The sequence below is a fragment of the Colius striatus genome, chromosome 7 (genome assembly GCF_028858725.1).
Source record: "Colius striatus isolate bColStr4 chromosome 7, bColStr4.1.hap1, whole genome shotgun sequence".
NCBI lineage: Eukaryota > Metazoa > Chordata > Aves > Coliiformes > Coliidae > Colius > Colius striatus.
In genome coordinates, this window is record NC_084765.1 from 22,097,260 (window position 1) to 22,125,242 (window position 27,983).

The 27,983-nt window shown below is 39.2% G+C and overlaps 1 protein-coding gene across 2 annotated transcripts; it reads left to right on the forward strand.

Annotated features, from left to right (window-relative positions):
* Positions 1 to 313: 313 nt before the first annotated feature.
* SCG3 (secretogranin III) lies at positions 314 to 27,894 on the forward strand. 2 transcript variants are annotated; one of them, XM_010203141.2, is made up of 12 exons: positions 314 to 553; positions 1,252 to 1,304; positions 1,875 to 1,920; positions 2,015 to 2,230; positions 3,268 to 3,410; positions 4,528 to 4,689; positions 5,008 to 5,185; positions 7,038 to 7,154; positions 19,168 to 19,251; positions 19,861 to 19,983; positions 23,256 to 23,336; positions 27,400 to 27,894. In XM_010203141.2, exons 1-12 carry the CDS (start codon positions 469 to 471, stop codon positions 27,516 to 27,518), a joined length of 1,407 nt encoding a protein of 468 aa, XP_010201443.1. In that variant the 5' UTR covers positions 314 to 468; the 3' UTR covers positions 27,519 to 27,894. The 2 variants fall into 2 exon arrangements, with proteins under 2 accessions (XP_010201443.1, XP_010201444.1); XM_010203142.2 differs by having other exon boundaries at positions 23,256 to 23,324.
* The last annotated feature ends 89 nt before the right edge of the window (positions 27,895 to 27,983 follow it).

A 27,983-nucleotide genomic window follows, 5' to 3' on the forward strand; every position in this document is an offset into this window, starting at 1 on the left:
CCCGTAGGTGTGCTGTCGGGGGTGGTCGAGCCGCTCGACTTTTTCAGTCGCAGGTTCCTGGGAAGCTGCCGTCCCGCTCCCGTGCCTCCCTGCAAGGCGAGTACAAAACCCCCATGGCCCCCCGAGGCGGGGGAGCAGCGGTCGCTTTCCCCCGGCAGCAGGCGGGAAGGGGCCGCGACCGGCGGAGCATGCGCGGGGCTGCGGCCCTCCCCCGTCTCCTCCCTCCTCGCCCGGGCCCGGCGGCGGGGACGGCCGCGACCATTTCTGCGGGCGCGGGTAGCGGAGGCCGAGCCCGCGCGTGCAGCGGCGTTACCCAGCGCGGTGGCCGGCGTGGCTCTGCGGTTCAGCACCGCGGCGCCGGACAGCGCCCGCCGGGCAGAGGCTGCGCCGGGCCGCGCGGGATCCGCCGCGGGCAGCGGCCCCATCCCCGGACCGGGCTCGCCCTCCGAGCGGGCCGGGCACAGCAGCATGTTCCTCAAGCTGGCGGTCGTGCTGCAGGTGCTGTCGCTGCTGGCGAGCCGGGTGCATGGCTTCCCGAAACCCGGGGGCAAAGGTAAGCGCCTTTCTTAATGCATTCTCTCTGTTTTCTCTGAGGTGGGGAAAGTTTTGCAGGGTATAGGCAGAGGAAAGTAAAAACTTTCCTTCCACTGAGCTAAAAGCAATTAGATCCTAAAGAAGCAATATTCCTGGTGCAAGACGCTGTATCACTGAAGTTTCAATCCAGTATTAACGTGAAAAGATAGGTACTGGTGGAGGGAAAAGCTCCGATTCTTTTTTCAGTCTTTTCCAATCAATGTTTTCGTCCATTCTACAGCAATTTCTGCACAAGCCTCTTGCTCGCTCTCTGACTCCCCTGGTATTCTGGATGTAAGAGATTTTTAATCTCTTGGTTGTGCCAATCCGATTATTCCTATTTTAGTCAACCTCTTAGAGTGGTCCCCCAATTTATTTAGGAGTTTTCTTATCAAAAGGGAGTTACTGAGTCTATGTCTGTATTTCTATTACATCTTTCACAGAACCTCTCCCTCTACCCCAACCAATCCTGCTTTGTTTAGATATTTTACTTTTTTGTTGTATCCTCATTCTTCTAGGAACACTGGTTTCGTTTTTTTTTTTTTTTTGATTAGCAGTTGACATCTTATTTAAGACACAATGTTTTATGGAGAAAATTATAGTCTGAGAAAAAATGTGCTCTCCGTGTCACATGCATCGCAGAACTGAGTATGTATGTGTATTGGGTTTTTTTTCTAGATAAAGCAATACACAGCAGACAGTTAAGTGTAGAAAGACCTTTGGAAGAACAAGTAAGTGAAATATTTTTATATTTACAATGGGTTTTGGTATTCCCCTAATATTCTGAGCCTTCAGGTACCAGGTCCATGAATATTCTAATGGCTTAAGAAATTAGTTTAAAATAGATTTGTCAGTAAAGTAAATATTGGTGAGGTTGGCTACAAAATGGAGTTTCAAAATTTTTTTAAGAACTGGCACATAGAGTTTTACTGTCCAGCATTCCAAAAGCAGGTCGTTAGCTCCGACAGCTCACAGGTGCATTACCCCTTTGTATTGTCATCCTAGGGGAATACAGGAGGAGCTGGGACTGGAGAAGGAAAATGTCACTGGCGTTTCTCTTAAAATGGAAAATCTATCACAGCCTCCTATAATGTCCATTTCTGATCAGAGGATGCAGTGGTACTGGGAAAAAGTGCAAAGAGCACTTTTCTACTTATTAAGGCAAACTTCTTACTAAGAGCAAAAATTAGGAGTCCTGGACTTCTGCTGATATCAACAGATTAAGAGATCACACATTTTAATGTATTTATTACTTCTGTGTGTTTGTCATTCTGTTTCTTTGTTTTATTTTTGCATATCAGATTGCTGAAGCTGAGGCAGACAAGAATAGGAAAATAGGTCCCACAGGTAAAATATCTTTCCTGGGTTTATAGCAATATTCATAATGGTATTAAAAGAGGTATAAGATTTTATGTCATGTGTGCATTGATATGTTTTCCAGAAAATAAGCCAGAGTTCAGGAATTATTCCTTTGTTGATGACCTGAACTTGCTAAAATCAGTAGCAGAAAGAGAGAGGAATGAAAAGGAGAGGGAGTCAATTAGAAGCTCTTTGTATGAACAGCAACTGGCCATTGATGATGCAGACTCCACCAAGAACCGCAGACTTGTGGATGACTATGACTCCACTAAAAGTGGTCTGGATTATAAATACCAAGGTATTCTATAATCATCTTTCTGTTAGACTTCTCTTGCAAACTGATTGCAATCATCTATGTGGTACTCAGTCCTAAACATGACTTCTGCTTGTTACTAGAGTGCAATTTCAATTATTTCCAAATTTGGAAGCTTGTCGTATTACAGTTCAGTTTTGAAACACAGTATGAAATAATTGATGTTCATTTTCATGGTCTTCTTCCATGGAGGAAAATCCAGCTGTGTAGTTTGCATGATGTTTTTTATCAATTTAGATTTGATAGAAGGAAAAAGAGACATATTCTTAAATGAAAATCTATTTATTCTGGTTTGAAAAGAAGCAGCACTTTTATCTAGAGCTACATTGCGTATATTTGTTCCAAATGTCATGTGCAATGTTAGATAATTGTCCTTATCACAGGGCTAAAAGAAGTTACTGAAGGTCAAAGAATACTTGCCTTTAGTACAGGAGCAGTTAATTGACCTGTAGTTTAAGTGAGTCCTCTGAGCAGCATTTGAGTCTGGATATTTTTAATTACTTTGAAGCATGCTGATCACAGAGCAGAGCTTACTCATCATATTCACTTTTCCATTGGTCACGATGATGTTATTTGCCATAAGTAATGATTACATGATTAAAACTTCATTTGCTGAAATACAAACAAGAAGATAATATGCTGTTTGCTGTGATCTGTTTGGATCTAAGTGGCCATACAGTGACAGTAGATACCAGGAAGATGCATATAAACAGGTGTGTGGGCGGTATTCTCTCATTCTTAGAAGTTTTTCTGTAAACAGGGGAATGTGCTCCTGGCATTCATCTCTTCTTTTTCAAAAGACCCATCAGGCATTTTTAGATGTGTAAAATAGACATAAAGAGCTTTTCACTGAGACTGACATAAAGGATTCCAAAGTGTGTATGAAGGCATATTCCTAATGTGTCTTAAAAGTGCAATTTTTTATTTTGAAGAGAAAAAGATGTGGGCTGATATTTTTCACAGGATGTCTAATCCAAATGAGTTAGAACAGTCAGCACACAGTTAAACTGTAATCCTTTTAGATGATCCAGATGGCCTCCATCAATTAGACGGCACTCCTTTGACTGCTGAAGACATTGTTCAAAAAATTGCTGCAAGGATTTATGAGGAAAATGACAGAGGAGTGTTTGACAAGATCGTTTCAAAACTTCTAAATCTGGGGCTAGTAAGTATCTTGTTAATACTTCATTTAGCTGTTTTGTGGATTGGTTTAATGCTCTTTTAAAACACAAGTTGGATGAGCACTGTCCAGCTAATAATGCTGACTTGAGTGAAAATGAATGAGATTCAGGCTCCCGGCAGGCTTCTTGACCCATTTGAGCACATCAATTAGTTCTGCAACAGCATTGTTCCTGTGGTGGCTCTGCAACAAAATAGCCCAAACTGCAGAACGTTTCTGATGTGAAGAAAACATTCACTGGTTGTATTCCTCCCATGTCTACCTTCATTTTTCCTTTAACTTCTCTTCTGATTCTCATTGAATTCTTTTGCGTTACCAGTTTCTCTTGGATGTTTATGGGGAAAAGTCTGAGCTCATTCCTATCAACCTACTAATTGCTGTCATCAGTGGACATAAAATGGTGCTGGTTAGTTGAGAGTACATTTCTCATTGAGACTGATTTTTAGCAAGCCTGGGTTTGTCTCTGGCCTCTGGATATCTCAATTGATTTAGGCGTTGCAATATGGAGTCTTTTTATTTTAAAATACTAACCTTATCTTTTTTGCACTAGATTTTGCAATTAGCTATTGCATACTGAATCCCACTGGTCACGAAGGGGCTGCATGGTAGAGTTCTCATTCAAGTGACAGCTGTTATAAAGCAAAGACAAAATGTTTTGACAATGCCATAGAAAGCTATTTGTTTTTTCCTTTCTGTATTACTATATTTTGTTGTACTTATCCAATTGTACATAGGTATGTTGCAGGACATATATATTTATATATATACATATATGGGTATACTGCACTTGCAGCTCCCATGTTTCAATCTGGACTTCATTGTGTTAAGCTCTATATGGGTTTGGTTTCCTATTGGAAGCTGTTATGTGTGGACGGGTCTTTTTATGTATACACACATATTTAATGTATGTGTATATATATACATTTTTATAAATATAGACATGTACATGTGTCTGGATGTATACACACACACACATCAGTGAAAGTATTACACCTAACTTATCTGTGCTCATCTTTGAAGCAAACATATTTGAAGCAATCTATTTGCAAAGCTCAGGTTTCGTACGATATTCTGTAAGTACTCTGCACAAATATTTTTACAGATCACAGAGAGTCAAGCCTATACCCTGGAAGATGAAGTGGCAGAAGTTTTACAACAGCTAATTGCAAATGAAGCAAAGGATCGTGAGAAGGAATCTGAAGATTTTGATTACCATCCAAGCAGAACAGATAGTGATACAAATGAAAAGCAACAAGAAAGAATGGTAATTTCTCAGCTGATCATTTTTACTCACTTGCTATATGGTACAAGAAGATCAATACACTGCTTTGCTTTAAGGAATAATTAATACAGTTTAGAAACTAAAGGTGTTCTTAAGGAAATTCGATCAGATAAAAAAAACAAATAATGACTTACTTTGAAGTTGAAGCCAAACACCTAATTGAAATAACTTTGAGAAAATAGCCTAGTCTTCAGCTCATAAGAAAATATTGGCATGAGATTATGATGCTGTTTATTACTGTATTAACTCTCACCAAAAGCAATGTTCTTATACATGTATTTTTTAACGTCTTTTGTGGAGACACCAAGCAAAGCCGATCAGGATAGTTTAATTAATGAAGAAATTGATGATACACTGGATAACACATGGTCATCATCTAATATCTTGGAAAGAAGAAATGAGCTGCCTTCTGAAGAGAATTTTGAAGATCTCCAATATTTTCCAAACTTTTATGCGCTATTAAAAAGTCTTAACTCAGGTGAGCTCCTCGTGTATTTACAGGAATGTTTAGGAACAAAAACAGAAAATAAAGAGTCTCTCTGTTTTATCCTACTCCTTTCCCTTCCCCACAGCTTCCCTCATTGCAAGAGACCATGTGCTTTAAAAATATTCTCTAAGATGCACAGCAGAAACTAATTTCATTAGTAGTATGGCAAAACGTTGGGAGGAACAGCGCTCAGAACTGCAAACTGTGACCTAGGCAGCCCTTCCCATCTTGTGCTGTATGATTCAAGAGTCATGAATTATTTTCATTCCCATAAGGGCATGATGAAAAACTGGCATATTGTTTTCTCTAGATATTTTTCCAGTAACATCCATGTCTTCTAAGCCAACAGAGAAGTGAGGAAGCCACAGTAGAATCCTCACAATGATGGTACCAGTAAATGAGTTTCAGCATCCCAGCCTTTTTGCAAACCACAGATTTGCTGTTTATTGCAGTGAATGTCTGCACATCTCTTCCTATTCCGGTGCTAGACATCATTGCCTTCCAGTTATTGCAGGCAAGACTGTGGCACCTTGCCACAGCCCCTTTGTCAGCACACTACCACGCACCCACTCTCACTCTTTCCAGCCAGCATATCTTCTGCTCCCTCCAGCACAGCAACAATTTATTCTGTAGATTCCTTTTCCTGAGGGAGCCTTAGAGACAGAGAATGAAAATTTTAACAGCATATTTTGCTCAAGTCCAATCTACAAACTTCATATTCTTCTTCCTGTTCATTTCTTTTTCCATGGTTGTTTTGCGTGCTGATTCTTCTCCATTTTCTACTCACAAAGCAGAAAGGCATGTGGCTTATTAAGCAAATAGAACCAGGTTCCACTGGCTACACTCCTCAGCCTTGTCTCTGGCTTTATGCTGCTCACCTGCCAACTTGTATCAAGCTACAGGAGAGGGGATTCAGCAGCATCTTACACATGTGTGTTAAATTGCAGGCAGCAATAAAAAACCTGTTCAGCAGCTCCCCAAAGGGGCTGGCCCTCTGCCAAGGTTAGGGGTATGTGCCTGACTGTCCCTGTCTGACAGTGCCCTTGGCTCTGTTGGGTCTCCCAGTGACCACCTGGAGTGCAGGAAGAGCTTGTGTGACTGTGTGATTGAGGAGCTTCATGCTGTTAATGCAGAAATAGCGGTAATAGTCTTCAGCAGATAAGCACAGTGGAAAAAGAAAGCTAAGAAGCAGTAGTTGTGAAGATAGTCAGAGATATATATGGGAAAGAAAGATGGATTTTTATAGAGAAAAAACATGGTTTATATCCTGTTCTAGAGTTGTGATCTTTCCAACCGTGTAATATTATGTTTTCTCAGTGCCTGAGTCATGATCTTGTGCACAGTAACAACTTCATTTGATACATTTTATATTTTTGTCATTGAACCCATGGTCACTGTAGGGGAAAGGATCTCTGAGCTCTCTTCCAGATGCACAGCCAGACTGCTTTACTAAGCAGTTCACAGATAAAGAAAAGAAAAAGAGACTGTAGAAAACTCTGCCTGTATCTGCCCTCTGACCAGCAATTTGAAGTTCATCAAGGCACTTCATCTCATTGTTTAGTGTTCTTATCTGTAAAATTGAATTAATACCATTTGCCTTGTGTAAAGTAAACATTCAAGACAAGAAGCTATGAAGAAAAAACAAACCCTGAAGTTTTAAAGTATATTCAGCTGCACTTTGCAGGAGCAGTTTAAAGGCTAACGTATATAGTTCTCTCTGCTAATCCAGCACAGCATTTTCGTTTCAGTGGGAAGGTCATGTTTTATGCATGAGGTTTGCATAACCAAGTTTTTCTGACTTGCCTGAAGTCTTTGACTAGTTTTGCTTTATCCTCTCACACAGAGACGGAGGCAAAAGAGAAAGAGACCTTGATAACTATCATGAAAACCCTAATTGATTTTGTGAAGATGATGGTTAAATATGGAACAATCACACCAGAAGAAGGAGTTTCCTATCTGGGTGAGAGTACATCCTTTATGCAAGTGTTATTAATATTATGTTCTTACTCTACCAACAGTGATAACTATATTCTCATCTTCCTTGCTCTTACAAGTCCTGTTTGAGACTTATTTATTCAAAATGTTGAAGTTATACTTCAAATGATTTATCACTCATTATAGCAACATTGAATTCCATGGTGCTTTAACATTTTAATCTAATGAGGGAAAGTTTATCTATCAGCTATGAATTTAGAGGATTATTCCACTTTCACACCTGTGAGGCATGTTTGATTTTTAATGTCCTTATGTCAAAGGAAGATGAGTGTTTTGCTCAGTTATACTGAGGTAGATCAGGTACCCTCGTTTTCTAAAAAGAATCCATCACTTCAGCACCTCTAATCTGTCATCTGTAAGTAGCTAGGGTAGATAGGACCTAATGCTATAGTTTTCTACCAGGTGAAACTCCTTCCAGCTATGGAAGGTGTTGCATCTTGGCAAAGGAGGAGTTTTTGAAGCATTCTTTCCTGGATTTTTTTTAAAGTCTGGGGTTATGCAGATTTTGTAAAAATGTGATCATTTCCTGAAGAGGGATTTTGGAACAGCCTGGTTTTGGTTTTCTGTTTTATTTTCTCTCATACCTCTCCTGGCTTTTATAAACTTTTTTTTTATTAACTATTGGTAGCCTTTCTAGTTAAACAAGCAGAGGTATAGAAGAAGGGCTTATCTGCATAAGCCCAGCACAGCTCTTTTATTTTTTCTGAAATATTCCTGGTCTGGGTTAGCCTGAAAAGTTTGTGTTTATATCATGCCAGTTTCTCAGTTTAATAAATCAGCCTGACACAGAGATAGAACTGGCTATACTCTTTCACAACTTCTGCTGGCTTTTTTGATATGGACTGTGATCCAATTTTAACGGTATGGATTTGATTATCAATTACTTGACTACAAAAAATCCAATGGGTCATGATTCACTTTCAGTGCATGATTGCACCTCCTCTCTAAAGAATTTATTACATCTCTGATCAAGATTATCCCTTTATCTTCTGTGAGAAATCCTGTAATTTTGGAATATTTTTACTTCTTTTGCTACAGTTCAGCTCTTTATTTCTCTGTCTGTCTTTACATTTAAAGAAAGATGCATGTAAAGAAATGGTTTATTATGAGCACAGTGGTTTCAGTGTCATTCTGCAAATGAAGATAATATGGTTTGAGCGGATCTTGCCCTCACTGATAATGTTGTACCAAAACTTAATAGTCTAAATTCATCTGTGATGCAAGACCACTCAGATAATGAAATTACACTAAGGATGTTTTTTTCCAGCTAAAATTCAGGGGAATTGTTGACATTGGCTTTACTTTGAGTAAATAAATACTGTAACCCTGGAAACAAATTGCCACAATGACATAGTACACAGGGCAGGGATTAGGTTAAGAGTTTCAGAGCTCTGATTTAGTCTGGATTTAAAGTAAGGCTATCAGCTGATGTATCTAGATTCTGCCTTACAAATGAGTGATTTACGCAAAGATGGAGTTCGTACTCCATCAAAGCAACTAACTAGTGGAAAAAGCCTTCTTATAGATCTCAAATTGCTTGTGTGGTATTCTTATTTTAGATTTGCTGCTGAGGAAGGATTTTAAAGCTAACCTTCATTTATTGAGCTAATATTCTCAAATATTCAAGAACAGCAAGCTTCTCGCAGTAACCATAAGCATGGCAAAGGTTTTATTGCCACTTTTATTCAACTAAAATCTACAACATAATATATCCAGTAATACCTGAACAAGTACTCTGTTTCTTGGTGCAGTTTGGGTTAGGGGATTGCTGGCCAGCTATGTTTGTTTATAGATTTTAGGAGTTTACAGATAAAGGAATTAGTATGAATGACAGATTTTTTTTTTAATGGCAAATTTTAGTTGTTCCTTCAATCCAAAATCAGTGAACAGATCCCATGCTAGTTGATCTGCTGGGTCTGTGCATTATGGATTATACTCTTTCTGTTTCATTACAGTAGGAAACTACCTAAAGTATTTTTCCCCACTTTGTGGCTGAGTCCATGCATAAGCTATGTCCCTGAATTATACATTCAAAATAATAAATCATTTACTGAAACAAGTCACAAGCCATTGTGCCTCTCACATGAATGTGGAGAAAGTGAATATGAATGCATATACCAGTAACAGCTGTTTTGGGATTTGGAAACCACAGCATAATGCCATCATCATTGTATCCGACTCTAGGGGAAAGTATCTTGTTGCTGCAGTGAATTATGTTCTTAGGTTTATCTCTAAGTTACAGAGGATCTAGCTGCAGTGCAGTGCAAGAGAACATACACACGCACACACACACATACACATACAAATGCAAGAAAGAGGAAGTTCATGTTGTAGTACACGTATCCAATATTTTGTAATACATATTTAAAAGCTTTCCATATGCTAAATATAATCTGTAACATAGACCCAGAAAGACAAAGCCAATGTATTTCTATATATGAAAGAGGATAAAAAGTACTGCCTACCTTTTACAGTAAGCATTCAGAAAGTAGAGCTCTGGAAGCATTAAAGAGAGGCTGTAACAAACTGATATTGCTGTATTTTGATGTACTGGGAGTAAATTCTTTTGTGAGGTGAAAGCCTCATGACATGTTTCTAGCTTGTTCAAAGGCATTCAGAAATCTTTCTAAAAAGCCTGTCTGCCCTTTGAAGATTGAAAGCTGCTTTAAAGTCATTTGTGCAATTAAAAGAGTGGACAAATGTTGTTGGTACAGAAAGCTTAAGGTAATTAATCATATGATACAGGCAGCTTATGAATTAGATCCAATCATGGTATCAATTTATCCGCCTATGGATTGATTGGCAGCGTCTAGCAAGTGCTGCCCAAATAGCTGAACTCTCCTTGCTTACCCCAACCTGCTAGAGGCACAGGCTATTGTCACCAAACAAGGTGCATATGGGGAAGGACTTAGGACAGTTATTGAAACAATGATAGCTTTTTGGCAAGCATGCAGTGACAGAGTGGAATGAAAGAGTTGACACCTTTCCATATAATGGCCAGCAGAAAGCAGCAAGAAGCTTTCAGAGAAGTTATGACTGATTCAGCATAAAATATTTAATTATTCATGGCATTCATGCTGTTTCTGCTGCATAAATAGCTGATACTGGATTTTCCATGCTGAACTGCAAGGTCTATATCCTTCATGGTGCTGAGTACTTCAAGAGAAAGAGTGTTGTCCGAGCCAATGGCAAAACTCACTTTTATTTCCGCAGAGCGGGATAAGGAACACATTGTGTAGATGCTTGTGCTGTTTGAGTAGTAGCTTGTGAATAATATCATACTTGCCTTCATTTCGCTGCTGTCTCTTGAGTAGTGGCATGGTGGAGATCCACTCTGATAGCTTTTCTATCAGAGCCATCTATCACAGACCAGATAAGTATTAAGGAAAAGCTTCATCTACACCACACAAAGAAGAAGAATGTTTTTATGTGTTCAGTGACTTTTCCTGTGTATTGGACTATCTAGCCAATTTTAAACTGAAAGCATATCAATCGGCTACCATCCTGGTAGAAATTCTATTTATAGTAATTATATAATTTTGAGTAGTATAATGAGTAGTAGTATAATTTTGAGTTTATAGTAATTATATCATTTGAGAGGCCTCATCTGGAGTCTTGTGTCCCGTTCTGGGCTCCTCAGCTCAAAGGGACAGGGAAGTACTGGAGAGAGTCCAGTGCAGGGCCACCAAGATGATCAGGGGACTGGAACATCTTTCATATGAGGAAAGGCTGCGGGAACTGGGGCTGTTTAGTCTGGAGGAGATTGAGAGGAGATCTTATTAACATTTACAAATATCTAAAGGGTGGGTGTCAGGAGGTTGGGACATCCCTTTTTTCTATTGTATCTAGCAACAGGACAAGGGGTAATGGGATGAAGCTGGAACACAAAAAGTTCCATTTAAATATAAGAAAAGACTATTTCACTGTTCAGGTGAGGGAGCCCTGGCACAGGCTGCCCAGAGGGGTTGTGGAGTCTTCTTCCTTGGAGCTCTTCAAGACCCACCTGGACATGTTCCTATGCGACCTGATCTAGGTGAACCTGCTTCTGCAGGGGGGTTGGACTAGATGATCTGTAAAGTTCCCTTCCAACCCCTACCATTCTATGATTCTACCATTCTATAAAGTAAACTATGGTTTTGAAATACAAAATACATTTATTTTACTAATATTGCTGTCAGCTTACAAACAAGAACAAATGGTTTCTGCCAGTTTGTTCACATACATTTGTAAATCATCCCACTAATAAGACCAAAATAATGAGTGATTCTTTGAACCATGCTAGGAAATATTTGTAATTAGAGCCTAGTGGACTGTAACAAAAATAAAGCTTTCAGAGATGATAGACAAATTCTGAAGAGACATCAGTGTGTATGTACGACTCCTTTTTACACAGTACATTGATGATATTCTCACAGTACATTGATGATATGCTGCTCACCAGAGTAGCTGTGTAGCAAATTTATCTATTGCCAGTTGACAAAATGGAAGTGGAGTTATCCAATAAACTGTTGCACTAGAAATGTGAAGTAGTTATATACACATTGTATTCTTGTGTGGAGTTCTCATTGACTAGTACCTGTAGCACAAACTTTTACCATCAGCATTTCCCTATTTCACAGACACAGAAGATTCACCACGATACTGCATGTAATACATATTTTATAGCATCATATGACTGAGACTGGTGATTTTGTTTTCAGTTTCTAAATCGGGGATTCAGTATTTTCTACAACTGAATAATATTGAGAGAGGAGAAAGAGGCAAAGGGAATAGGAAGAAAATTGAGTTTAAGCACTCTGTAGCTTTGCTCTTTCTGAGGGGGATCCCACTTTTCACTTCCTTGTAGCAGAGTGTTGAGCTTACTAGAGCCACAGTGTATGACACACAACCCACAGCAGACTGGCTGGGGAGCAAAGTCCCCCTTAATTGGGAGGGAAATAGAGAAATTGCTCCAGCTCATGAGTATGCAGTGTTTGAGTCACATCCATAGACCAAACCAAAGCCTTTTCTCGCACCACCTCTCTTGGTTCTGACTCACTGTCAGAATCCACACTCTCCCCATGACTGAGTGGGAGATTGTGTTGGTTAGAAATGGGCATCAACAGATGTCTTTGGTTAGAAATGGGCATCAACAGATGTCTCTGTTTACCTCTTCTACCCCCTCATCATTTGTTCTCCATGGACAATTGGAAAGAAGACCAAACTGTAGGACACACTAGCAGTAGGGAGATGGATGGTTCATTGGTGAGCTGTTTCTGAGGTATACGTACACTCATTAGTTTGGTCCTTTTCTAAAGTTACTTTTGGGATATTGTGTCACTATAATATACTCTTTAGACAGACTGAGGCTGCATGAAAAAAAACACAGAGTAAAAAGAAGAGGGAGAAATACCCTTGTGTTGATTTTTAACATCTCTGCCTCTCCATGATAAGAAATATGGAATAGCTCTCTGATATTTACCATTCTGCCTCTCACATTTACCCTTGGTGCCCTCCACAGTTCCACTTCTGATAGAGGCAAAGCTCTGCAGTTTCCTTGACACAGGCCAGTGTGCAGTAGATATATCTTATCCTTTTCCTGGGAAAGGAGGACTTGTTTGAATACTGTGATTAATGCCCGAAGTTCTCATCAGCACAGATGCTGCAGGCCAAAGGTCTGATCTTGATATTTTTTGAGTTAGGCAAGAACAGGCACAGAGCCAAGAGTGTGAGGCAAAGAGCAGATCACAGCACAGACTGGCATCATCTTTCCCCTACTCACTGTCTCTGCTCCCTGATGGAGACTCGGTGATTTCAAAGGGGTGAGGGAAGGTGTGGCTAAACCGCTGCCAGAGGCTGCAAGTGATATACAGACAGTGTCATGTGGACCTTTTGTTCTTTCCTTTGTTTTGACCTGGGAGATGAAGGACACTGACAGTATTTCATAGAGGGAACTATTAATGCATAATACCTTCTACTCCTTTTTTCATGTCCTTTTTTTTCAAAGGCCTCTTTGTTCCTACTGGAGCCTTTTTCATAAGCATTACAATCTTTAATCAATTTTCCATATCTGAATTTCCCTTTGGTGATTTTCTTTGCCTAGTGTTACTTTATCATATGACTGATCCATGCAGCTGCTAGTGTGAGTTATTTAATTTCATATATCTCTCTTTCTCTGCTATTTATTTTGTGTCTATTGAACTAAGGTGACACAGATGCCAGAATACTGTACTGTTTGTAGGAAGATCAAAGACACCCACATATCTGAAGAGTAGATCGGGGGCAGCTCAGATGGGGGCAGTGGGCCCACTACTGAGGAGCAGCGGGGATGATGTGTACTATATGTGAATAGTTAAACCCAAAATGAATTTGTATGGAGGGAAGATAAAAGATTGTGGGAGCAGCAAGTGTGAAAGGTCCCAGACAAGGCTGGAATCTGGAAGGATGTTGATTGCAGACCTCACTGCAACTTCATAGCTTTTCTTTCTGTAGCCTCATTCATATCTGCCCCATGGTACTTCTGCATTTGCAAGAATTGACTTTGTGTCCCCACTGCTTAGATAGTGTCTCCTATTTTTCCCCATTCAGACCCTCACTGAATAGAGAGGTGGTATGGAAACCTCACAGTTCTTTAGAACCAGGACCACTACAACCTATATTAAAATAGGCATCACCTGAGGGTGACAGTGTGTGTGAGAGCATAGTATTTCCAGGATCTATAGGATCTAAATTTTCTCAGGTACATTTTTGGGAGAGGTACAGTAGTTTTAGTATTACTAATTCTGTTTCCCTCCACATTACATGACTATGAACTGTACACGAACCAAAACGAATCTGTTACAATTCATTCCTTTGCTTATCACTATCTACCCTTTCCATTTGCAGCTACTTCTTACAAATATATTGCCTCTTCTTCTATTCCCCTTCACTGCCTTCTCTATGCTTTTCCAATTGGATCCTTTGTAAGAAATCTGCGTCTCCTTGTAGTATCTCTTTTGACAAGTATATTACTAAGTTGCTGAAAATCTAGGCTTTGCATCCTACCAAGTAGTTTGTGTTTCTAAAGAATGGATGGCAATGGTTTTGGTTTTTTCTCACTGTGTTTAGTAACTGCATAAGAACCCCTTACTTTTTGAATTCAGTAGCTCTCTGCTGACAACTGAGCACTGAGACTGTAAATTGAGATGATGATGTGGGTGCAGAGTAAAACAGGGTGTCACTGAACTTTCCCAATTAAGCTCCATCCCACTGCTGCGGTAGAGGCGGCTGTGTGCTGCTTCAGCCCCAAACCATCCTGCTCATAAAACTGCATACTTCAAAATCCTTAAAAATGTGTGCACAGGACATGTAGCAGCCTCAGAATGGGAAAGGACTGGGAAATGACTGCAGCACACAGCTCTTGGAAATCTAGAGCAATGCAAAGGAAATGCCTGTAGAATGTTGAAAGGATAAATCTGAGAAATAGTATATGAGGTAGGGAATTCCATAAGGACAAAAAGGAGACTTGTTTAGAGCTTGGTTCACCTCAAAACGTGTCTATTTAATTGTGGTTTACTTTTTGAGTTGCCTTTAATCTGATTGCTAAGTGATACTGCTGCTGTTTTAATTTCAAATCACTCTGACCATCTTGCCTGTAATCCATTTACAAGTGATGCTCCTACCCGGAGTTTGTTACCTGATGTGTTGTTCCTCATGGCAGCATGACAAATCAGTTGAACAGAAAGATTCAAAAAGAAAATGTCCTGTCTTGATACGTAAGGCAGAGAGTTCGAAGGGAACAGGAGATTTGCCAGGCTGAAGCCCATCTGTAATTCCACAATGGAGGGATTTCTCTTGTTCACAGTTCACACAGTTTATGTGACATATGCCTGCTACATATATGAGCTGACTAAAGGTCAAACTCTGCTTTTGGCTGTGTTGGTGAAAATCCAGTGGATATTGACAGCTCTTGGACCTGCACCCATTTAAACTAGAAGGAGGATTTAGTGAAAGAACGAACAAGATACACTCTTCCCCAGAGAACAATCACTAGCAAATGCTGAGATGTCCTGAGTTTTGTCGCAAATGGAAAAGACCTTACAAAACCTTAAAGAATCATCTACTGCAGGAGACAGAAAAGCCCTGGGAGAACTATGCTTTTTTAATGCCTGAAATAGGTGCATCTCACATAGGCAGTCATCAGCACAAAGCTTTGCAGCTGCTGTAGTGTACTAACTCATTAAGTAAACTAATTTTTTAGCTTCTGATAAGATTGATTTCAGGTACCATGATCATTCCTTTTTCTCCTTTAATAAAAACAGCTTGTTTATGCTATGTAAAAAGAGAACAGTAAAGCACGTCTTTCTGCAGAAGTTTAATGACATGAAATCTCAGCTTCAGTCAATTTGATGGGGATAGAATGTGAAACTGCCTCCTGGGTGCAAGGCAATTATGCAGATGAAAAAACCCGCTGCTGGAAGATACATAAGAGTCTGGATAACACCGTGAATCTGTCTGTCTATAGAGAAAGGTCCATTTCAAGCTTCCATTTCCAATTCTGTTAAATACTCAGACAGGCACGTTTGTTTCTGCTTCTCTGATAAGAATAAAGTAATTTAATTTGTAATATTTTTTTATGGAGTATCTTATTCCATGGATTTAAAGGGTGCTACCACAGTACAGTCTCCCAGAGTAAAGATAAGCATTCTGCTTTTATGCTATTCAGATTTGTGGATGCCCAACTTGAAGGACTTCAGAGTTTCAAAAGTGCTGGGAGAGTGCATTTTGCAGATGCAATTAATAGGATCTTTTGTTGTGTAGCACCTGTAGAAACTGGGCCTAGGATGTCTCAGAATCTCTGCTCAAAGTAAGAGCCCTCCTGCAGTATGAATGCTTTTGTGAGTCATCCCAGTTCAAAGAGCAAGTTAGAAAGTGAGGTAAGGCAGAAACCAGATCTTCTGCCTCCTGGGTCTGGTTAGAGTGATGAGATTACAGCACTCTGCGGAAAGCCAGCTGCCAGAGAAGTGACCTATTTTACCAACGTAGGTCACTTCCATTAGCTCAGCAGTTATTGTTCTCTTGTTTTAATTAGTGCCATTTCAAATAAGTGTCCAACTCTGTGGAAAGGTCGGTACCTTTCTAAACTCTTCCTCTGTAAAAATTACGTTGCTAGGGAAACGATACCGGAAAAGTAATCGGTCCTTGTTAGACCTCCAAATACGACATGCAGTTGCTTAGCTGCTGGCCAGGCACATTTCCGTCAAGAAGATGACTCACTCCATCAGTGTAACTGAGAGCAAACATTGTTCAGCCCTGGCCTAGCCACCTATGACAAGTACAAACATGTTTTGAAACAATACCAGCTGTTAAAGACATTAATTCTGAAGGGGAAAAAAGAGCAATAAATCTTGTTCAAGAATGATTGGGCTTCTCTGGCACTAGTCTATGATATATATGTAGGTGCACCAGATGATCCCCACAAACACAAACAGACTTACGTGGTTAACTCCTCCATGTCACATAGAAAATATGTCTGCTTATGAAATCTTGAGATTCGTGTCCATGTGACATCCAGTTAGCAAAGTAGCTTCAATATTTCTCCCATAAAATGTAGTCCTTCTTAAAAGGCCTGTCATATAAGCTTGTCCTCAACTTTACTGACTAAATAAAGCTTTGAAAATGGAATATAGTTGTTACCATATTCCATTGGGCTTTAGTGGCAAAGCTTGGATCATTAGTGGTCAGCATTGCCATATTGTACTTCGTATACTGAGGTAGGCCTTCAATACATATGCCTGGAAAACTGGGTTTTACCACGTTGCTGTTCTTGACAAAGCGGTAATAAATATTGGTTATTACTCATATACTGAGCTCAAATGAAATTGTTAGCCAAATGGAAAGACTCAGAGAAACTGTACAATTCCTGATGGGATTTATAGAAGTAGCTGAATAATGGAGGAATATAAATCCTGTTGCCTTCAGCAGCACATGCTGTATGTGGATATGTGTACGAGTTTTAGACAGTGGAAGCTAGAAACATAACAAAGATGTCTAAGTGGATTATAAATCACTCTTGTGGTGGAGTTTTCTGCTAGTACAAGCTTACCGCAGCAGTGCTGAAATGCACACGCTTTTAAGACAGAACATGAAAGGCACTTGGGAATCAATGCTCTTGCACAGGTATGGCATTTTAAACATCTCCTTTATTTCAAAATACTATATATTACACTTAAAATTAAGCCTAATTTAATAGATTTTGCTGGATTGAGGTCTAAAATCAGTGACATTTTTGCATTTGCATGAATTAGTGAAGGAGAATCATCTATTCACTTGATTTTACAAAGGGTTTTTAAGTTCTTAGCTGTTATCCTAAAAGCTGTTCCTCTTGCAACAAAGAAATCCTTATATTACTACTGGAATACTGGTATGGTCCTGATTCCAGATAAAAAATAGTATATTAAGCCCAGCTGAAAGGAATGTTTATGGTCCTTTAAATAAGCTTTGGATTAAGTGATTAGTCAGGCATCAATACCACCATTATAATTCTCACTTGTTTTTCAGTTCATCAGTACATCTGATCCAGCTTGTAGCCCAGCCCACACCTGTTTAGTCTAGGGCATATGGCAAGGTCAAAAATCACATTAAAAGAATATGTACCAAATGAAAACAGTTTTCATGAAAAAAACCCTAATGTGGTGTAAAATTGACAAGGTGCTATCAGGCAGAGTGCCAACAAAAACTGCTTACATTTAAATTTTATGTAAACAGCAAAATATAGAGGGCTCAGGCATACAGGATTATGTGATTTCTCATCAGATAGCAGGCAGAATTGCTCATGGTGATCTGCCATGAAAATAAATGTGCTTGCTAAAAAACTAATCTTTAGATTTCAGTGCTGTGTATCTTTCCAATGGAAAAAGATGCTCCCAGCTGATAGATAAAATGTTGGCCTTACACATTTATGATCTGAAATATTCCCTAGCCCTATAATATCTATTCTACCACAGCTGCCACATTCCATACTGAATATTTTAGCTGTTTATATGAACAGAATATTGACAATTCAAAACCAAATCTCTCAAAAAATACCCCAGTAACTAGATCATATCTGTCACATTTTGAATCCACGTTTAACTGAACCTCTAAAAAGAGCTGATCAAGGGAAAGAAAATTTTACACTATGTCCATAATATGACTAAGGAATAAGGCAGATTGGAAGATGGTCTGTATTTGTGAATATCTATTAAGCATTGTATCAAAAGGACTTTTTTTTTTCTCACATAAGCATGCAATGTCTATATCTGAAACATCCATCTTGATGAAAAGGGGCTTTTACTTTCAAATTATATGAGTTCAGCCCTGAAATTTGCACAGAAAAATATTTTCTAGATTCCTAGAGCTGTATACATGGCCACAGTTTTCTACTGGGTTTTCAGGTAAATTCTTGACTGCAGCAAGTTTTAAAAATATTTGGTTTAATCCGTTCAATTTGCATATTAACTTCATGTAAATGTAATTTAAAACCTTTTATCATACTTCTTTTCCAGTGAAACCATATAAAATCCAGACAGATACACAGTTGGGGATAATGTTTTGCCACCAGGATGAAGCACATATTTCATAGTTTTGTGTGTTTTGTGAAGTTAATGAAACCTTTTTGTTGCTTTCATCAGAATAAATTGCTGCAATTACTGTTTTGTATATTTTGTGACTAACGTGACTTAAATAATCAGAACCTGTATGCACACACTGACTGTTTTAGTGAATACTGGTTCTATTTGGTACACTTATTATCATGATTTACTTGTTACATTCTTGAAAATAAGATTGATCAAAGCTCCACATAGCTATTTGTTCATTCAGTGTTGGCTCTGCATTAATTCATCAGAGGCAAGGATCAAGACTGTTATTTTAATTTTCTACTTATCATTCAAATGGGCATTGTGGAGAGTATCATATAGTTTCTGCGTCATATATGTTGAAGAATAACTGGGTTTGTTTTGTTTTGCCTTGGTTTCCAGAAAACTTAGACACAATGATTGCTGAGCAGACAAAGAAGAAGCTTGAGAAGCCTTCCACTAAAGTGAGAACAAAGCTACCAGCAGGTACTTGTTCTACAATTTTCTCACCTGGAATAACACATTTTATAATCTACTCAGTTAAAACCTTGCTAATTGCCTTAGAAGCCAGACTTCTAGTTAAAGATACAGTCCCCCAAGGATTTGTAGCTACAGCTTGGATGTCTAAACACACAAGAGAGAAATTTTTACTTAATTGTTCAGTCTTTGAGAACTATATTCACTGTCCATTGCTTCAGTGGAGTCCAGATATGACACATATAGAAAAGAAAGCTCTGTCAATGCTTTTTAAGACTTAAATAGTTTTAAAACTCATTCTTTGTCAATTTTAGATCTAACAAATGCAAATTTCTTATCATTTTCCTCTGCATAAAGGAACGTGCATTTATGATGTGCATATTACTGCACTTTATTCACCTGCATTCAGATCCCATTTGTAAGAGCAGAAATGGGCACTCCTGTTTCCAGAGTTCTAGGGTAGAGAGGACTTTTAGAGATCACTTTGAGCCAAACTCCAGTGAGGTTCTTCCTCAATCATCAGTCAAAATGTTTTACTTCCTACATATCATATTGACATAATGTCGAAATACTTTTGGTACATTTGATATAAAATTCTTCTTATTGTTATTTCTTTAGACAAGAGCAGTGAAGAAGCAGACAGTACAAAGGAAGAAGCAGCTAAAATGGAATACGAAATTTCAAAGGATTCTACAAAAAATGAAGAACAAAATGCAGCAGGAAACAGTGAAGAGCCCAGAGGTATAAAATAGCCATTCCTTTTGCTACATATATATGCTCCAAGTGATGGGAATCTCTTCATATCCTTGCTACTGTTTCTCCATTGTGTTAGCATAAATGTCTTCAGTTTATAGTTATCGGGAGTCAGCACACAAGAGCTTGATTCGGAAGTGCACTTACTTGCCTACTTTTAATGTAGGAAACTATGTCCCTTGTTGGCAATTGGAGAGGATATGGCCATATTCTTTCCCAGAATTCATAGCCCCTTTTGAGACCAACGTGAACAGCATTTTGACACAGTTGTGCAGAGAGTTTGCATCTTTGCATCTATGGCTTTTCAATGAAATCAGATCGTCAAAGATACTCAGCATTCTGAGGGAGCTCACTGATTTCTCCAAGCCGGTCCTGAAAAGTTCTGCAAAGTGAAACAATTTGCATCGCTTGCTGCCAGAGGTTAGAGGTCATCAGAATTAACCTATTTTACGTAACTTCAAGAACCTGTTATAGTAATTCAGTGTCTCAGTAAGCAAAGTTAGCATAGTACTACTTTTATTATCCTCGTTGCCTCAGCATGACGCATAACACCATGTGCAGTGCCACATTACACCATTGTGGTGGTTTAGCCAGGTGTCCACCAAATCACAATATCACTCCCCCCCCTAAACTGGACAGGAGAGAGAGAGAAATATAATGAGAGGTTTGTGAATTCAGATAAGGATGGAGAGATCACTCAGCAATTAGCGTCACGGGCAAAACAGACTCAACTTGGGGAGAAAAAAGTTTGATTTATTAATGAACAATCAAAACAGGACATGGAAATGAGAAATAAACCCAAATTTTAAAACACCTCCCCCCACTTCTCCCTCTTCCCAGGACTCTCCTTCCTTCCCCCTCAGCAGCATGAGGGATGGGGGTTGCGGTCAGTTCATTACAGATGGACTTTGCTGCTCCTGCTTCTCAGGGGGAAGCCTCCTCACACTTCCCACTGCTACACTGTGGGGTCCCTCCCACGGGAGACAGTCCTTCATGAACTTCTCCAACGTGGGTCCTTCCCATGGGCTGCAGCTCCTCACAAACTGCTCCAACATAGAGCCTCCCACAGGGGCAGCTCCTCACACTCTGCCTCAGTGTGAGTCATCCACTGGCAGAACAGTCATTCAGGTACTGACTACTCCAGCCTCGGTCCCTCACAGGATCACAAGTCCTGACAGCAAACCTGCTCTGGTGTGGGCTCCTCTCTCCCATGGTCCTGCCAAGAACTTGCTCCAGCGTGGGCTTCCCATGGAGTCCCAGCCTCCTTCAGGCATCCACCTGCTCGAGCGTGGGGTTCTCCACGGGCTGCAAGTGGGTCTCTGCTCCCTGGTGGCCTCCATGGACTGCAGAGACACAACTGCCTCACCATGGTCCTTCACCACAGGTCACAGGATAGTCTTTCTTTCAGGACCTGTGCACCCTGCTCCCCCTTCTCCTCCACTGACCTTGGTGTCTGTGGAGATGTTTTCACATTCTGACTCCCTGCTGCTGCTGCAGCTTAGCAACTGGGCAACAACTTCCTCTCAAATACATTATTCACAGAGGTGTTACCTCCATCACTAATTGGCCAGATCTGGGACAAGTGCAGGGTTCATCTTAGAATTGACTGGCACTGGCCCTATCAGCTACAGGGACAGCTTCTGGAAGATCTTTGTTTAAAGAAGACACCCCTGTAGCTCCCCCCACTACCAGAAAAACTGTCCCAGGCAAAACCACTACAACCATACTGGCTGAAATTGCTCTGTTCATGGGGTGCAAATGAGCTGCTGTATCTCACAACACATCTGCAGAGGACTGTGTGCCTCCTTACAGTGCTGAGCTTTTGAAATAAGAGGATGTTTGTTGGTACAGAAACACTTCAGTGGGTTCCTATTGCTAGGGATCTAGCATAAGCATTTAGGTTTTGTAACCAGATGGTTAAAAAAAAAATGTTTATAATGTATTTTGTGCTAATGCTGGATTATGCTTGTACTTTTTTGGATGTGTGTGTTTTCACTGCAGCATGCTCAGTAATGAACTGCAGTAAATAAGGCAACAGTAGATTGCAGTTCATTGGTCACCTGCTGCAGTCCTATGGGCAGCACAGACCTATACACTGTTAGCAACTCACAGATGGAGGGATGGCCTTTTTTCCAGCAGTGATTATTTGAGCACAGAAGAAGAAAATAGGTCAAGATGGCTGTCTAATTTCACAGTAAAGAAAAATTGCCTCAATACCGTGGGAAGAGACAAATAATGTATTTTGCTTGTCCATTGAAGATTTGCCTCGTCACTTTGGTTCAGGTTATTTTCCTTTACTTTGAGAGAAATGTTCAGCCCAATGCTTTTTTAAAATTTAAGTTGGATCAGCATTTAGTTCTTTGTCTCATCATGCAATGCCCTTCGCTCTTTCACAGAGTAATTTACTATAAAGATAGCTCTGCGCTCTCATCTCAAAAATTACAGTATACCTAATACTGTATCCACTTGCTAATGGGACCAGACATGCATAGTTGGCAGTCATAGCCTTCTACATGCTAATCACACTAGGGGTTTTTTTGCCTGACAAATGTAAGAACATTACATCAATAAAGCTCCAGCCAAGTTAAGAATTCAAAATCCATTAGCTGGAATATTTCCTTAGGGCTCTTATTAGGTAATCCTTGAACTAATTCTGTTCTGTGTGGTTTCTGGTCCAAAAATAGCCATGACTGTAAAATTTCAGCTATAACAAATTATCATGGTAATTTTAATACCTCTTTTTTTCTGAGTAAATCTCTTTTCCAGTGTGTCTGTATTTCATCTTGTCTTTTCTAAAATACCACAATCTCAGATTGATTCATACTGTTAGTGCTACCGTATGGAGGAGTTTTCTGGCATTGTATATATGAGCAGATACTCAAAGCTCTCAGTCTTATTTAAGTCATTCCTTGCTGTCTTAACAGCTTCATCTTTGCTGAACAATTATTATGAAAAAAGAAAAAAACTATAGGTTGCCTTTAACCCAGATATTCAGTGTCTGTGAATACCACCAAAAGTTATGTATATGGATCAAAAAAGCCATGATCTGAAGTTTGTGGATGATTAAACTTGCATAGACAAAACCTGCTAGCCATCTGTGGGAATTTTGTCTGACTAAGGTTGACAGGACTTGGCTATTAAACTGAAACTAAGAATAGTTCTAATCTGCCTTTGCTGTGACCAGCTTCACCCAGTTAAGCAAGCTGCATCAATCACTGATGTAAGTGCCTGCCTGAGTTCTCTCTCATCCTTTCCTCTAGGAAAAGCTGAGGCATATCTGGAAGCAATCAGGAAGAACATAGAATGGCTAAAAAAACACAACAAACAAGGTAACAAAGAAGGTATGAGTAAAAGGCCTTGACATTGGGGTGGGCACCATATACAAAGCATGTAATTTAAAACACGTTGTATAATTTGGCATTATGTCACAAGTTACACAATAGTAGTGTGAAACTGCACTTGTCTGGATTGTAGTGATAATTAGTGGTATTAAATAGTACAGGTCATGTAGATGTTAAATCACTGAAAGAAAATTGCAAACTAAGGCAAATTCCTGTAAACTGTCTTGAATAGTTCCTTAAGTGCTGTCCAGGTAGTTGTGGTGGTCTGCCTGTCACCAGGTAACAGTACATTTCTTAGATTTAAATGTCTGGATGTATCTAGAAGAGCTCAGTGCTTGCCAGCACCAACAGGAGTGAGGTTCGTTTCACAGCCATAAATAGTTAAGATACAAACTTATGTCACTAGCACTGTAATATATCGGATTACGGCCCAAGTCTGCTCTAATGATTTGCAGCTCTCACGCAACGCTGGAAGGACAGCAGGGCCTACAGCAGCTGCACATGGGTTGCTCACCACCTGCCCCACCATTTGACTCTTCCTCAGAGGCAGGGCTGTATGAGAGCTGAAGGGAGGGAGCTAACAGCAGCAGGATTTCTACCTTATTTTTCACAGCTCTTGATTTATTCGTATCACTTTTGCCCTCAAGACCTTACATAAAGCCAGCCTGCTGTCCCTTCTCTCTGCCATTGCTGTGTCTTTTGCCACCATTCAGTAAGTGAAGATTCCTAGCCAAGGGATCCATCCCTGGGGTATGACTGGCGCCTAATGAGAAAGTTCCTCCTTGCATGAGCCAAGCAGAGGGGAATCTGAGATGAGATTGGCCCTGGGTTATCTAGCAATGCCCTCTTTGAGATGAAGTGTGCATGAAATATGAATTTCAGAAATGAGTGCATGCCTCGTGGCCCAACACATTCATTTTCTTATACAGAAATAGGAAGGACTTTTTGAAATGTATTTCCATTTCTGAACTCATTTCCACACAATGGCAGCGATGTTAATTAGCAGCAGGGATACATATTTGCCCAAGAGTTTTCCTGCCAGTTCTGATAAATGTCTCTGTTTATCAATGTACTCATTACAGTCATTAGATCTCAGTCATGTGTGATTATTTCTCCATACCACACACACTGGGCAGCCCCTCACTCTTCTCCATAGTAACCTTTCCTCTGCACTGCTGCAGCCTGAGAACAGCTGTGGCTGCAGATCAATAGTGTTTTATCTGCCTGGGAGTGGATGCATTAAGATGTACACTCTCTGCATAGATGGTCTTTATTTGCACTAAAATATCTTTATTGTCCTCTGGTGATGGAAATGGGCCATAACGTAGAGTAAGTTACTAAAAAATTAGAATAGAGTTCTTACTCTTCTGATGCGTTATTGTGCCTTTCCATACTTTTTTCTTTTTATAAAATGCTAATTCAGTTCTCCTGGGATGATGTTAAAGGAAGTGAGCCAGGGTAAGCTTATCTAACCATGAATGCATTGTACTGTTTCTTCAGTATTGATATGCTCATTAATCATTTCTCCTCTTCCAACTAGCACCTATGAGCTAGCACAAAAGTGAGTCACCAAGTGAGTTGTGCAGTAAAATGGCCAGTCTTTTCCACCCCTATTCATGGATTGTTTTATTCACTGAATATACTTCAAGAGGTTTCAGATTTCTTTAGGCAAATATTTGTAGATACTTAATTTTGTATGAATTTCAGTAAAAATTGTTATTCATTCAATGACTAATGGCCCAGGAAATGTTAATTTGCATTTTCCCATTTTAGAAACATCAATTGCCTGTTAAGGAGGCAAGTAAACTAGTCTAGGTGATTTGAAGAGAAGCATATTAAAAGCCTAGAGTTTGATCTGATGGGATTTCGTGTCCAATAGTGGGGTTTTTGCATATATACAACCTATAGGCTCCATGGCCCTATCCTTGTATCTCTCAGACCTGGCCTGTGAAACCCATGCTCTTTAAGACCAGCTCCTGTCCTGTGTAAATAACATCACTCCCACCAGCAGACATCAGCTGTTGGGTTTTCTATTGTGATTTGTTGTAATTCTCTTGGTTTAGTCTCCAACGAATGTAACTGTGAGTCATTTAATACACATAAAGAGCATGTGCAGGTTTTTCACAAAATACTTACATACTTTGGAGTTTCCCCATTTAGGAACGAAAGTGAATTCTGTAATTAACTGTAATGGCGAATGGCTTGATTTGAATATGCAAATAAGACCTCAGTTCATTTACTGTAGCAGTTTCATAGCTCAATGCAATGCTGCAGCTGTTGTGGTGAACATAAACCAAAGCTGATTTTTCTAATTACTTGTCCAAATTAATAGGTTGTAAATAAGTACTATAAATTATCACTTACTAATGTCTAGGAAAAAAAAATCCAATTAAATTGCCATGAGATATACAAATTTGCCAGATTTGGATAATATGTTAATCGTTGTAATCTCAAACAGAATGGTTGGTAATTAAACCTTCACATCTCAACTTAATGATCCTAGAGTTTTAAGTACTCTTTTAGAAGAAAAATAAACTCAGGAATTTTTAGGTCAATAATGTGGATATTATATTCATCTGGCACTTGTTCTTCCATTGATGTCCATTCTGTGGTATCTTTCACTTGAAAGTCTCATTCTGTCGACAGAAATTAAACGCTAGGTCCTTCTTAGCTAGGATGGAGAGACATGCAGTTTACATTCTCTTAAGTAATGCTGGTACTAGACCAGATGTGAAATATTTGCCTCAGTACTGCAAATAGCAAAATTCCTGTTAACTCAGATACAGAGAGGACATCTCTGCAGGATTGGGGAGTTTTGAATATCAATTTTCTGCATGACTCACTTCAAATCGCCTTATACTGTTATAAAAATGATTGCAAGCATTAATTTGCTTCTTAATGTCTTTCTATTTCTACCCAGTTTTGGTCACTCAACCATAAAAAGACAGAAAGTCATTATTGTCTGTTTTGTTAAGAATGTACAGCTTGAAAGAGGGCATTTCCACTTATTGCTGTATCCTGATAGACATTGGACTACTTTACAAAATCAGCATCAATATATTGTGAAGTTTCTGTCTGTGGAATAAGAATATTGGATATTTAAAAAATCAGGATGTATCTGGTTGTGTGAAAGATACTAATTCATTTAACTTAGTAACTTGAGACATGGGTGTTTTCCAGACAACTAACTTTTTTTTCCAACAAATGAAACTTTATATTTCATACAGTAAATTGTGAAACTGAAACTTGTATGGTGTCTATATGTGAATATACTGGATCTGTTGCAAGAGTTACAGCTACACAAGTTATCTTTTTAAGTTAGTGGAAAGATTACTCTACAGTAGTAGAGTATTTCCATTCTTTTCATGGAAAATAGTGATGTTTTCCAGGATAGGAAAAGTCTGTTTAATGCAATCAGTGTGAATCATGCTGCATAGATGCACCCATCTATGGGAAAAGTAGGAAGGATCTCTCAGCATAGTATTGCAGATTGACATACTAAGATTGTTTAAGACTCCTTTGACACTAGCACAGTCATAAAGACTACTCACTGCAATATTTTTCATGTCAGGGTGTTATGTTCTGGATCAAGGTAAATAATTGTATGATTTCAATTTATTTTTCAGGAAGTTGCTTTCTTGAATTTTCCCTACAGGTGTTTGTAGTAAGTGGGAATCTTACTGGGTTTTCAATAGGAAACAGTTAGGTTGATACTTTCTTTTGAATCCCTGACAGCTGTGAAAATAATAGGGGTTTAACAACAGCTTTTGCTATGCAGACTAGAATATCAAATCTTTGGAACAGAAAATATTGCCAGCAATCAATCAAGAGTAAGAGATGATTATTCCTTTTCAATACTAAAAGCACCATGCTGTGTGAAAGGACTTTGTGCAGGGGTTTTTTTGTTTGTTTCTTTAATTGTTTTTGCAAGTTTCTCTTGTAGTGAATGGTTTTTGTGTTAGATAAAGTGCATTTGTTGGATAAACTTTACAATGATGTTCTTTCTGAGGTGATACGGTGTTACGGCAATGACTCATTGTGCAAATGAATTCTTATTTTTCAGACTATGATCTTTCAAAGCTGAGAGATTTCATTGATCAGCAAGCTGATGCTTATGTGGACAAGGGCATCCTGGACAAGGAAGAGGCTGATGTAATTAAACGCATATATGGCAGCCTGTAAAAAGCTAGCGGCTGCCAAACTTATAGAGAACTAGTATAGCTTCCCCCACACCTGCCTCAGTGACTTACAATCTGTTAATCTGAGGATATCATTAGAAATGCTCTGTTTACATTTTACTAACTTTCTAGACAGGAATGAAGAGCTGTAGTGCTCCATACACTGACTGCATACTGTGTTTTCCTACACTCACAAATCAACCCTAAACGCCAAATTCTGAATTTCTATTTGATAAGGTAAATATTTATGTGATGTTCTCTTTCATTTATTCTTTGTGGTTGGTTTACTTTTGTAGATAAACCAATCATTTCTGATGGAAAGTTCTTTAACACTTCATCTTTTTGCTCTCACTCCACTAGCTTTCTATAGATGCAACTATGTAAAGGGCATTATTAGAAAATAGTTCATAGTTCTCTAAATAAACTATTTGAAAGTAATTTACCTATTACAGTTTTCATTAATCTTAAT

What these genes read in the sequence shown, in the direction of transcription:
- SCG3 (XM_010203141.2), top strand. Translation starts at nt 469, where the DNA reads ATGTTCCTCAAGCTGGCGGTCGTGCTGCAGGTGCTGTCGCTGCTGGCG. An exon ending in CCCGAAACCCGGGGGCAAAG is followed by an intron (nt 554 to 1,251) that starts GTAAGCGCCTTT and finishes TTTTTTTTCTAG; the next exon opens with ATAAAGCAATACACAGCAGA. An exon ending in TAGGAAAATAGGTCCCACAG is followed by an intron (nt 1,921 to 2,014) that starts GTAAAATATCTT and finishes TATGTTTTCCAG; the next exon opens with AAAATAAGCCAGAGTTCAGG.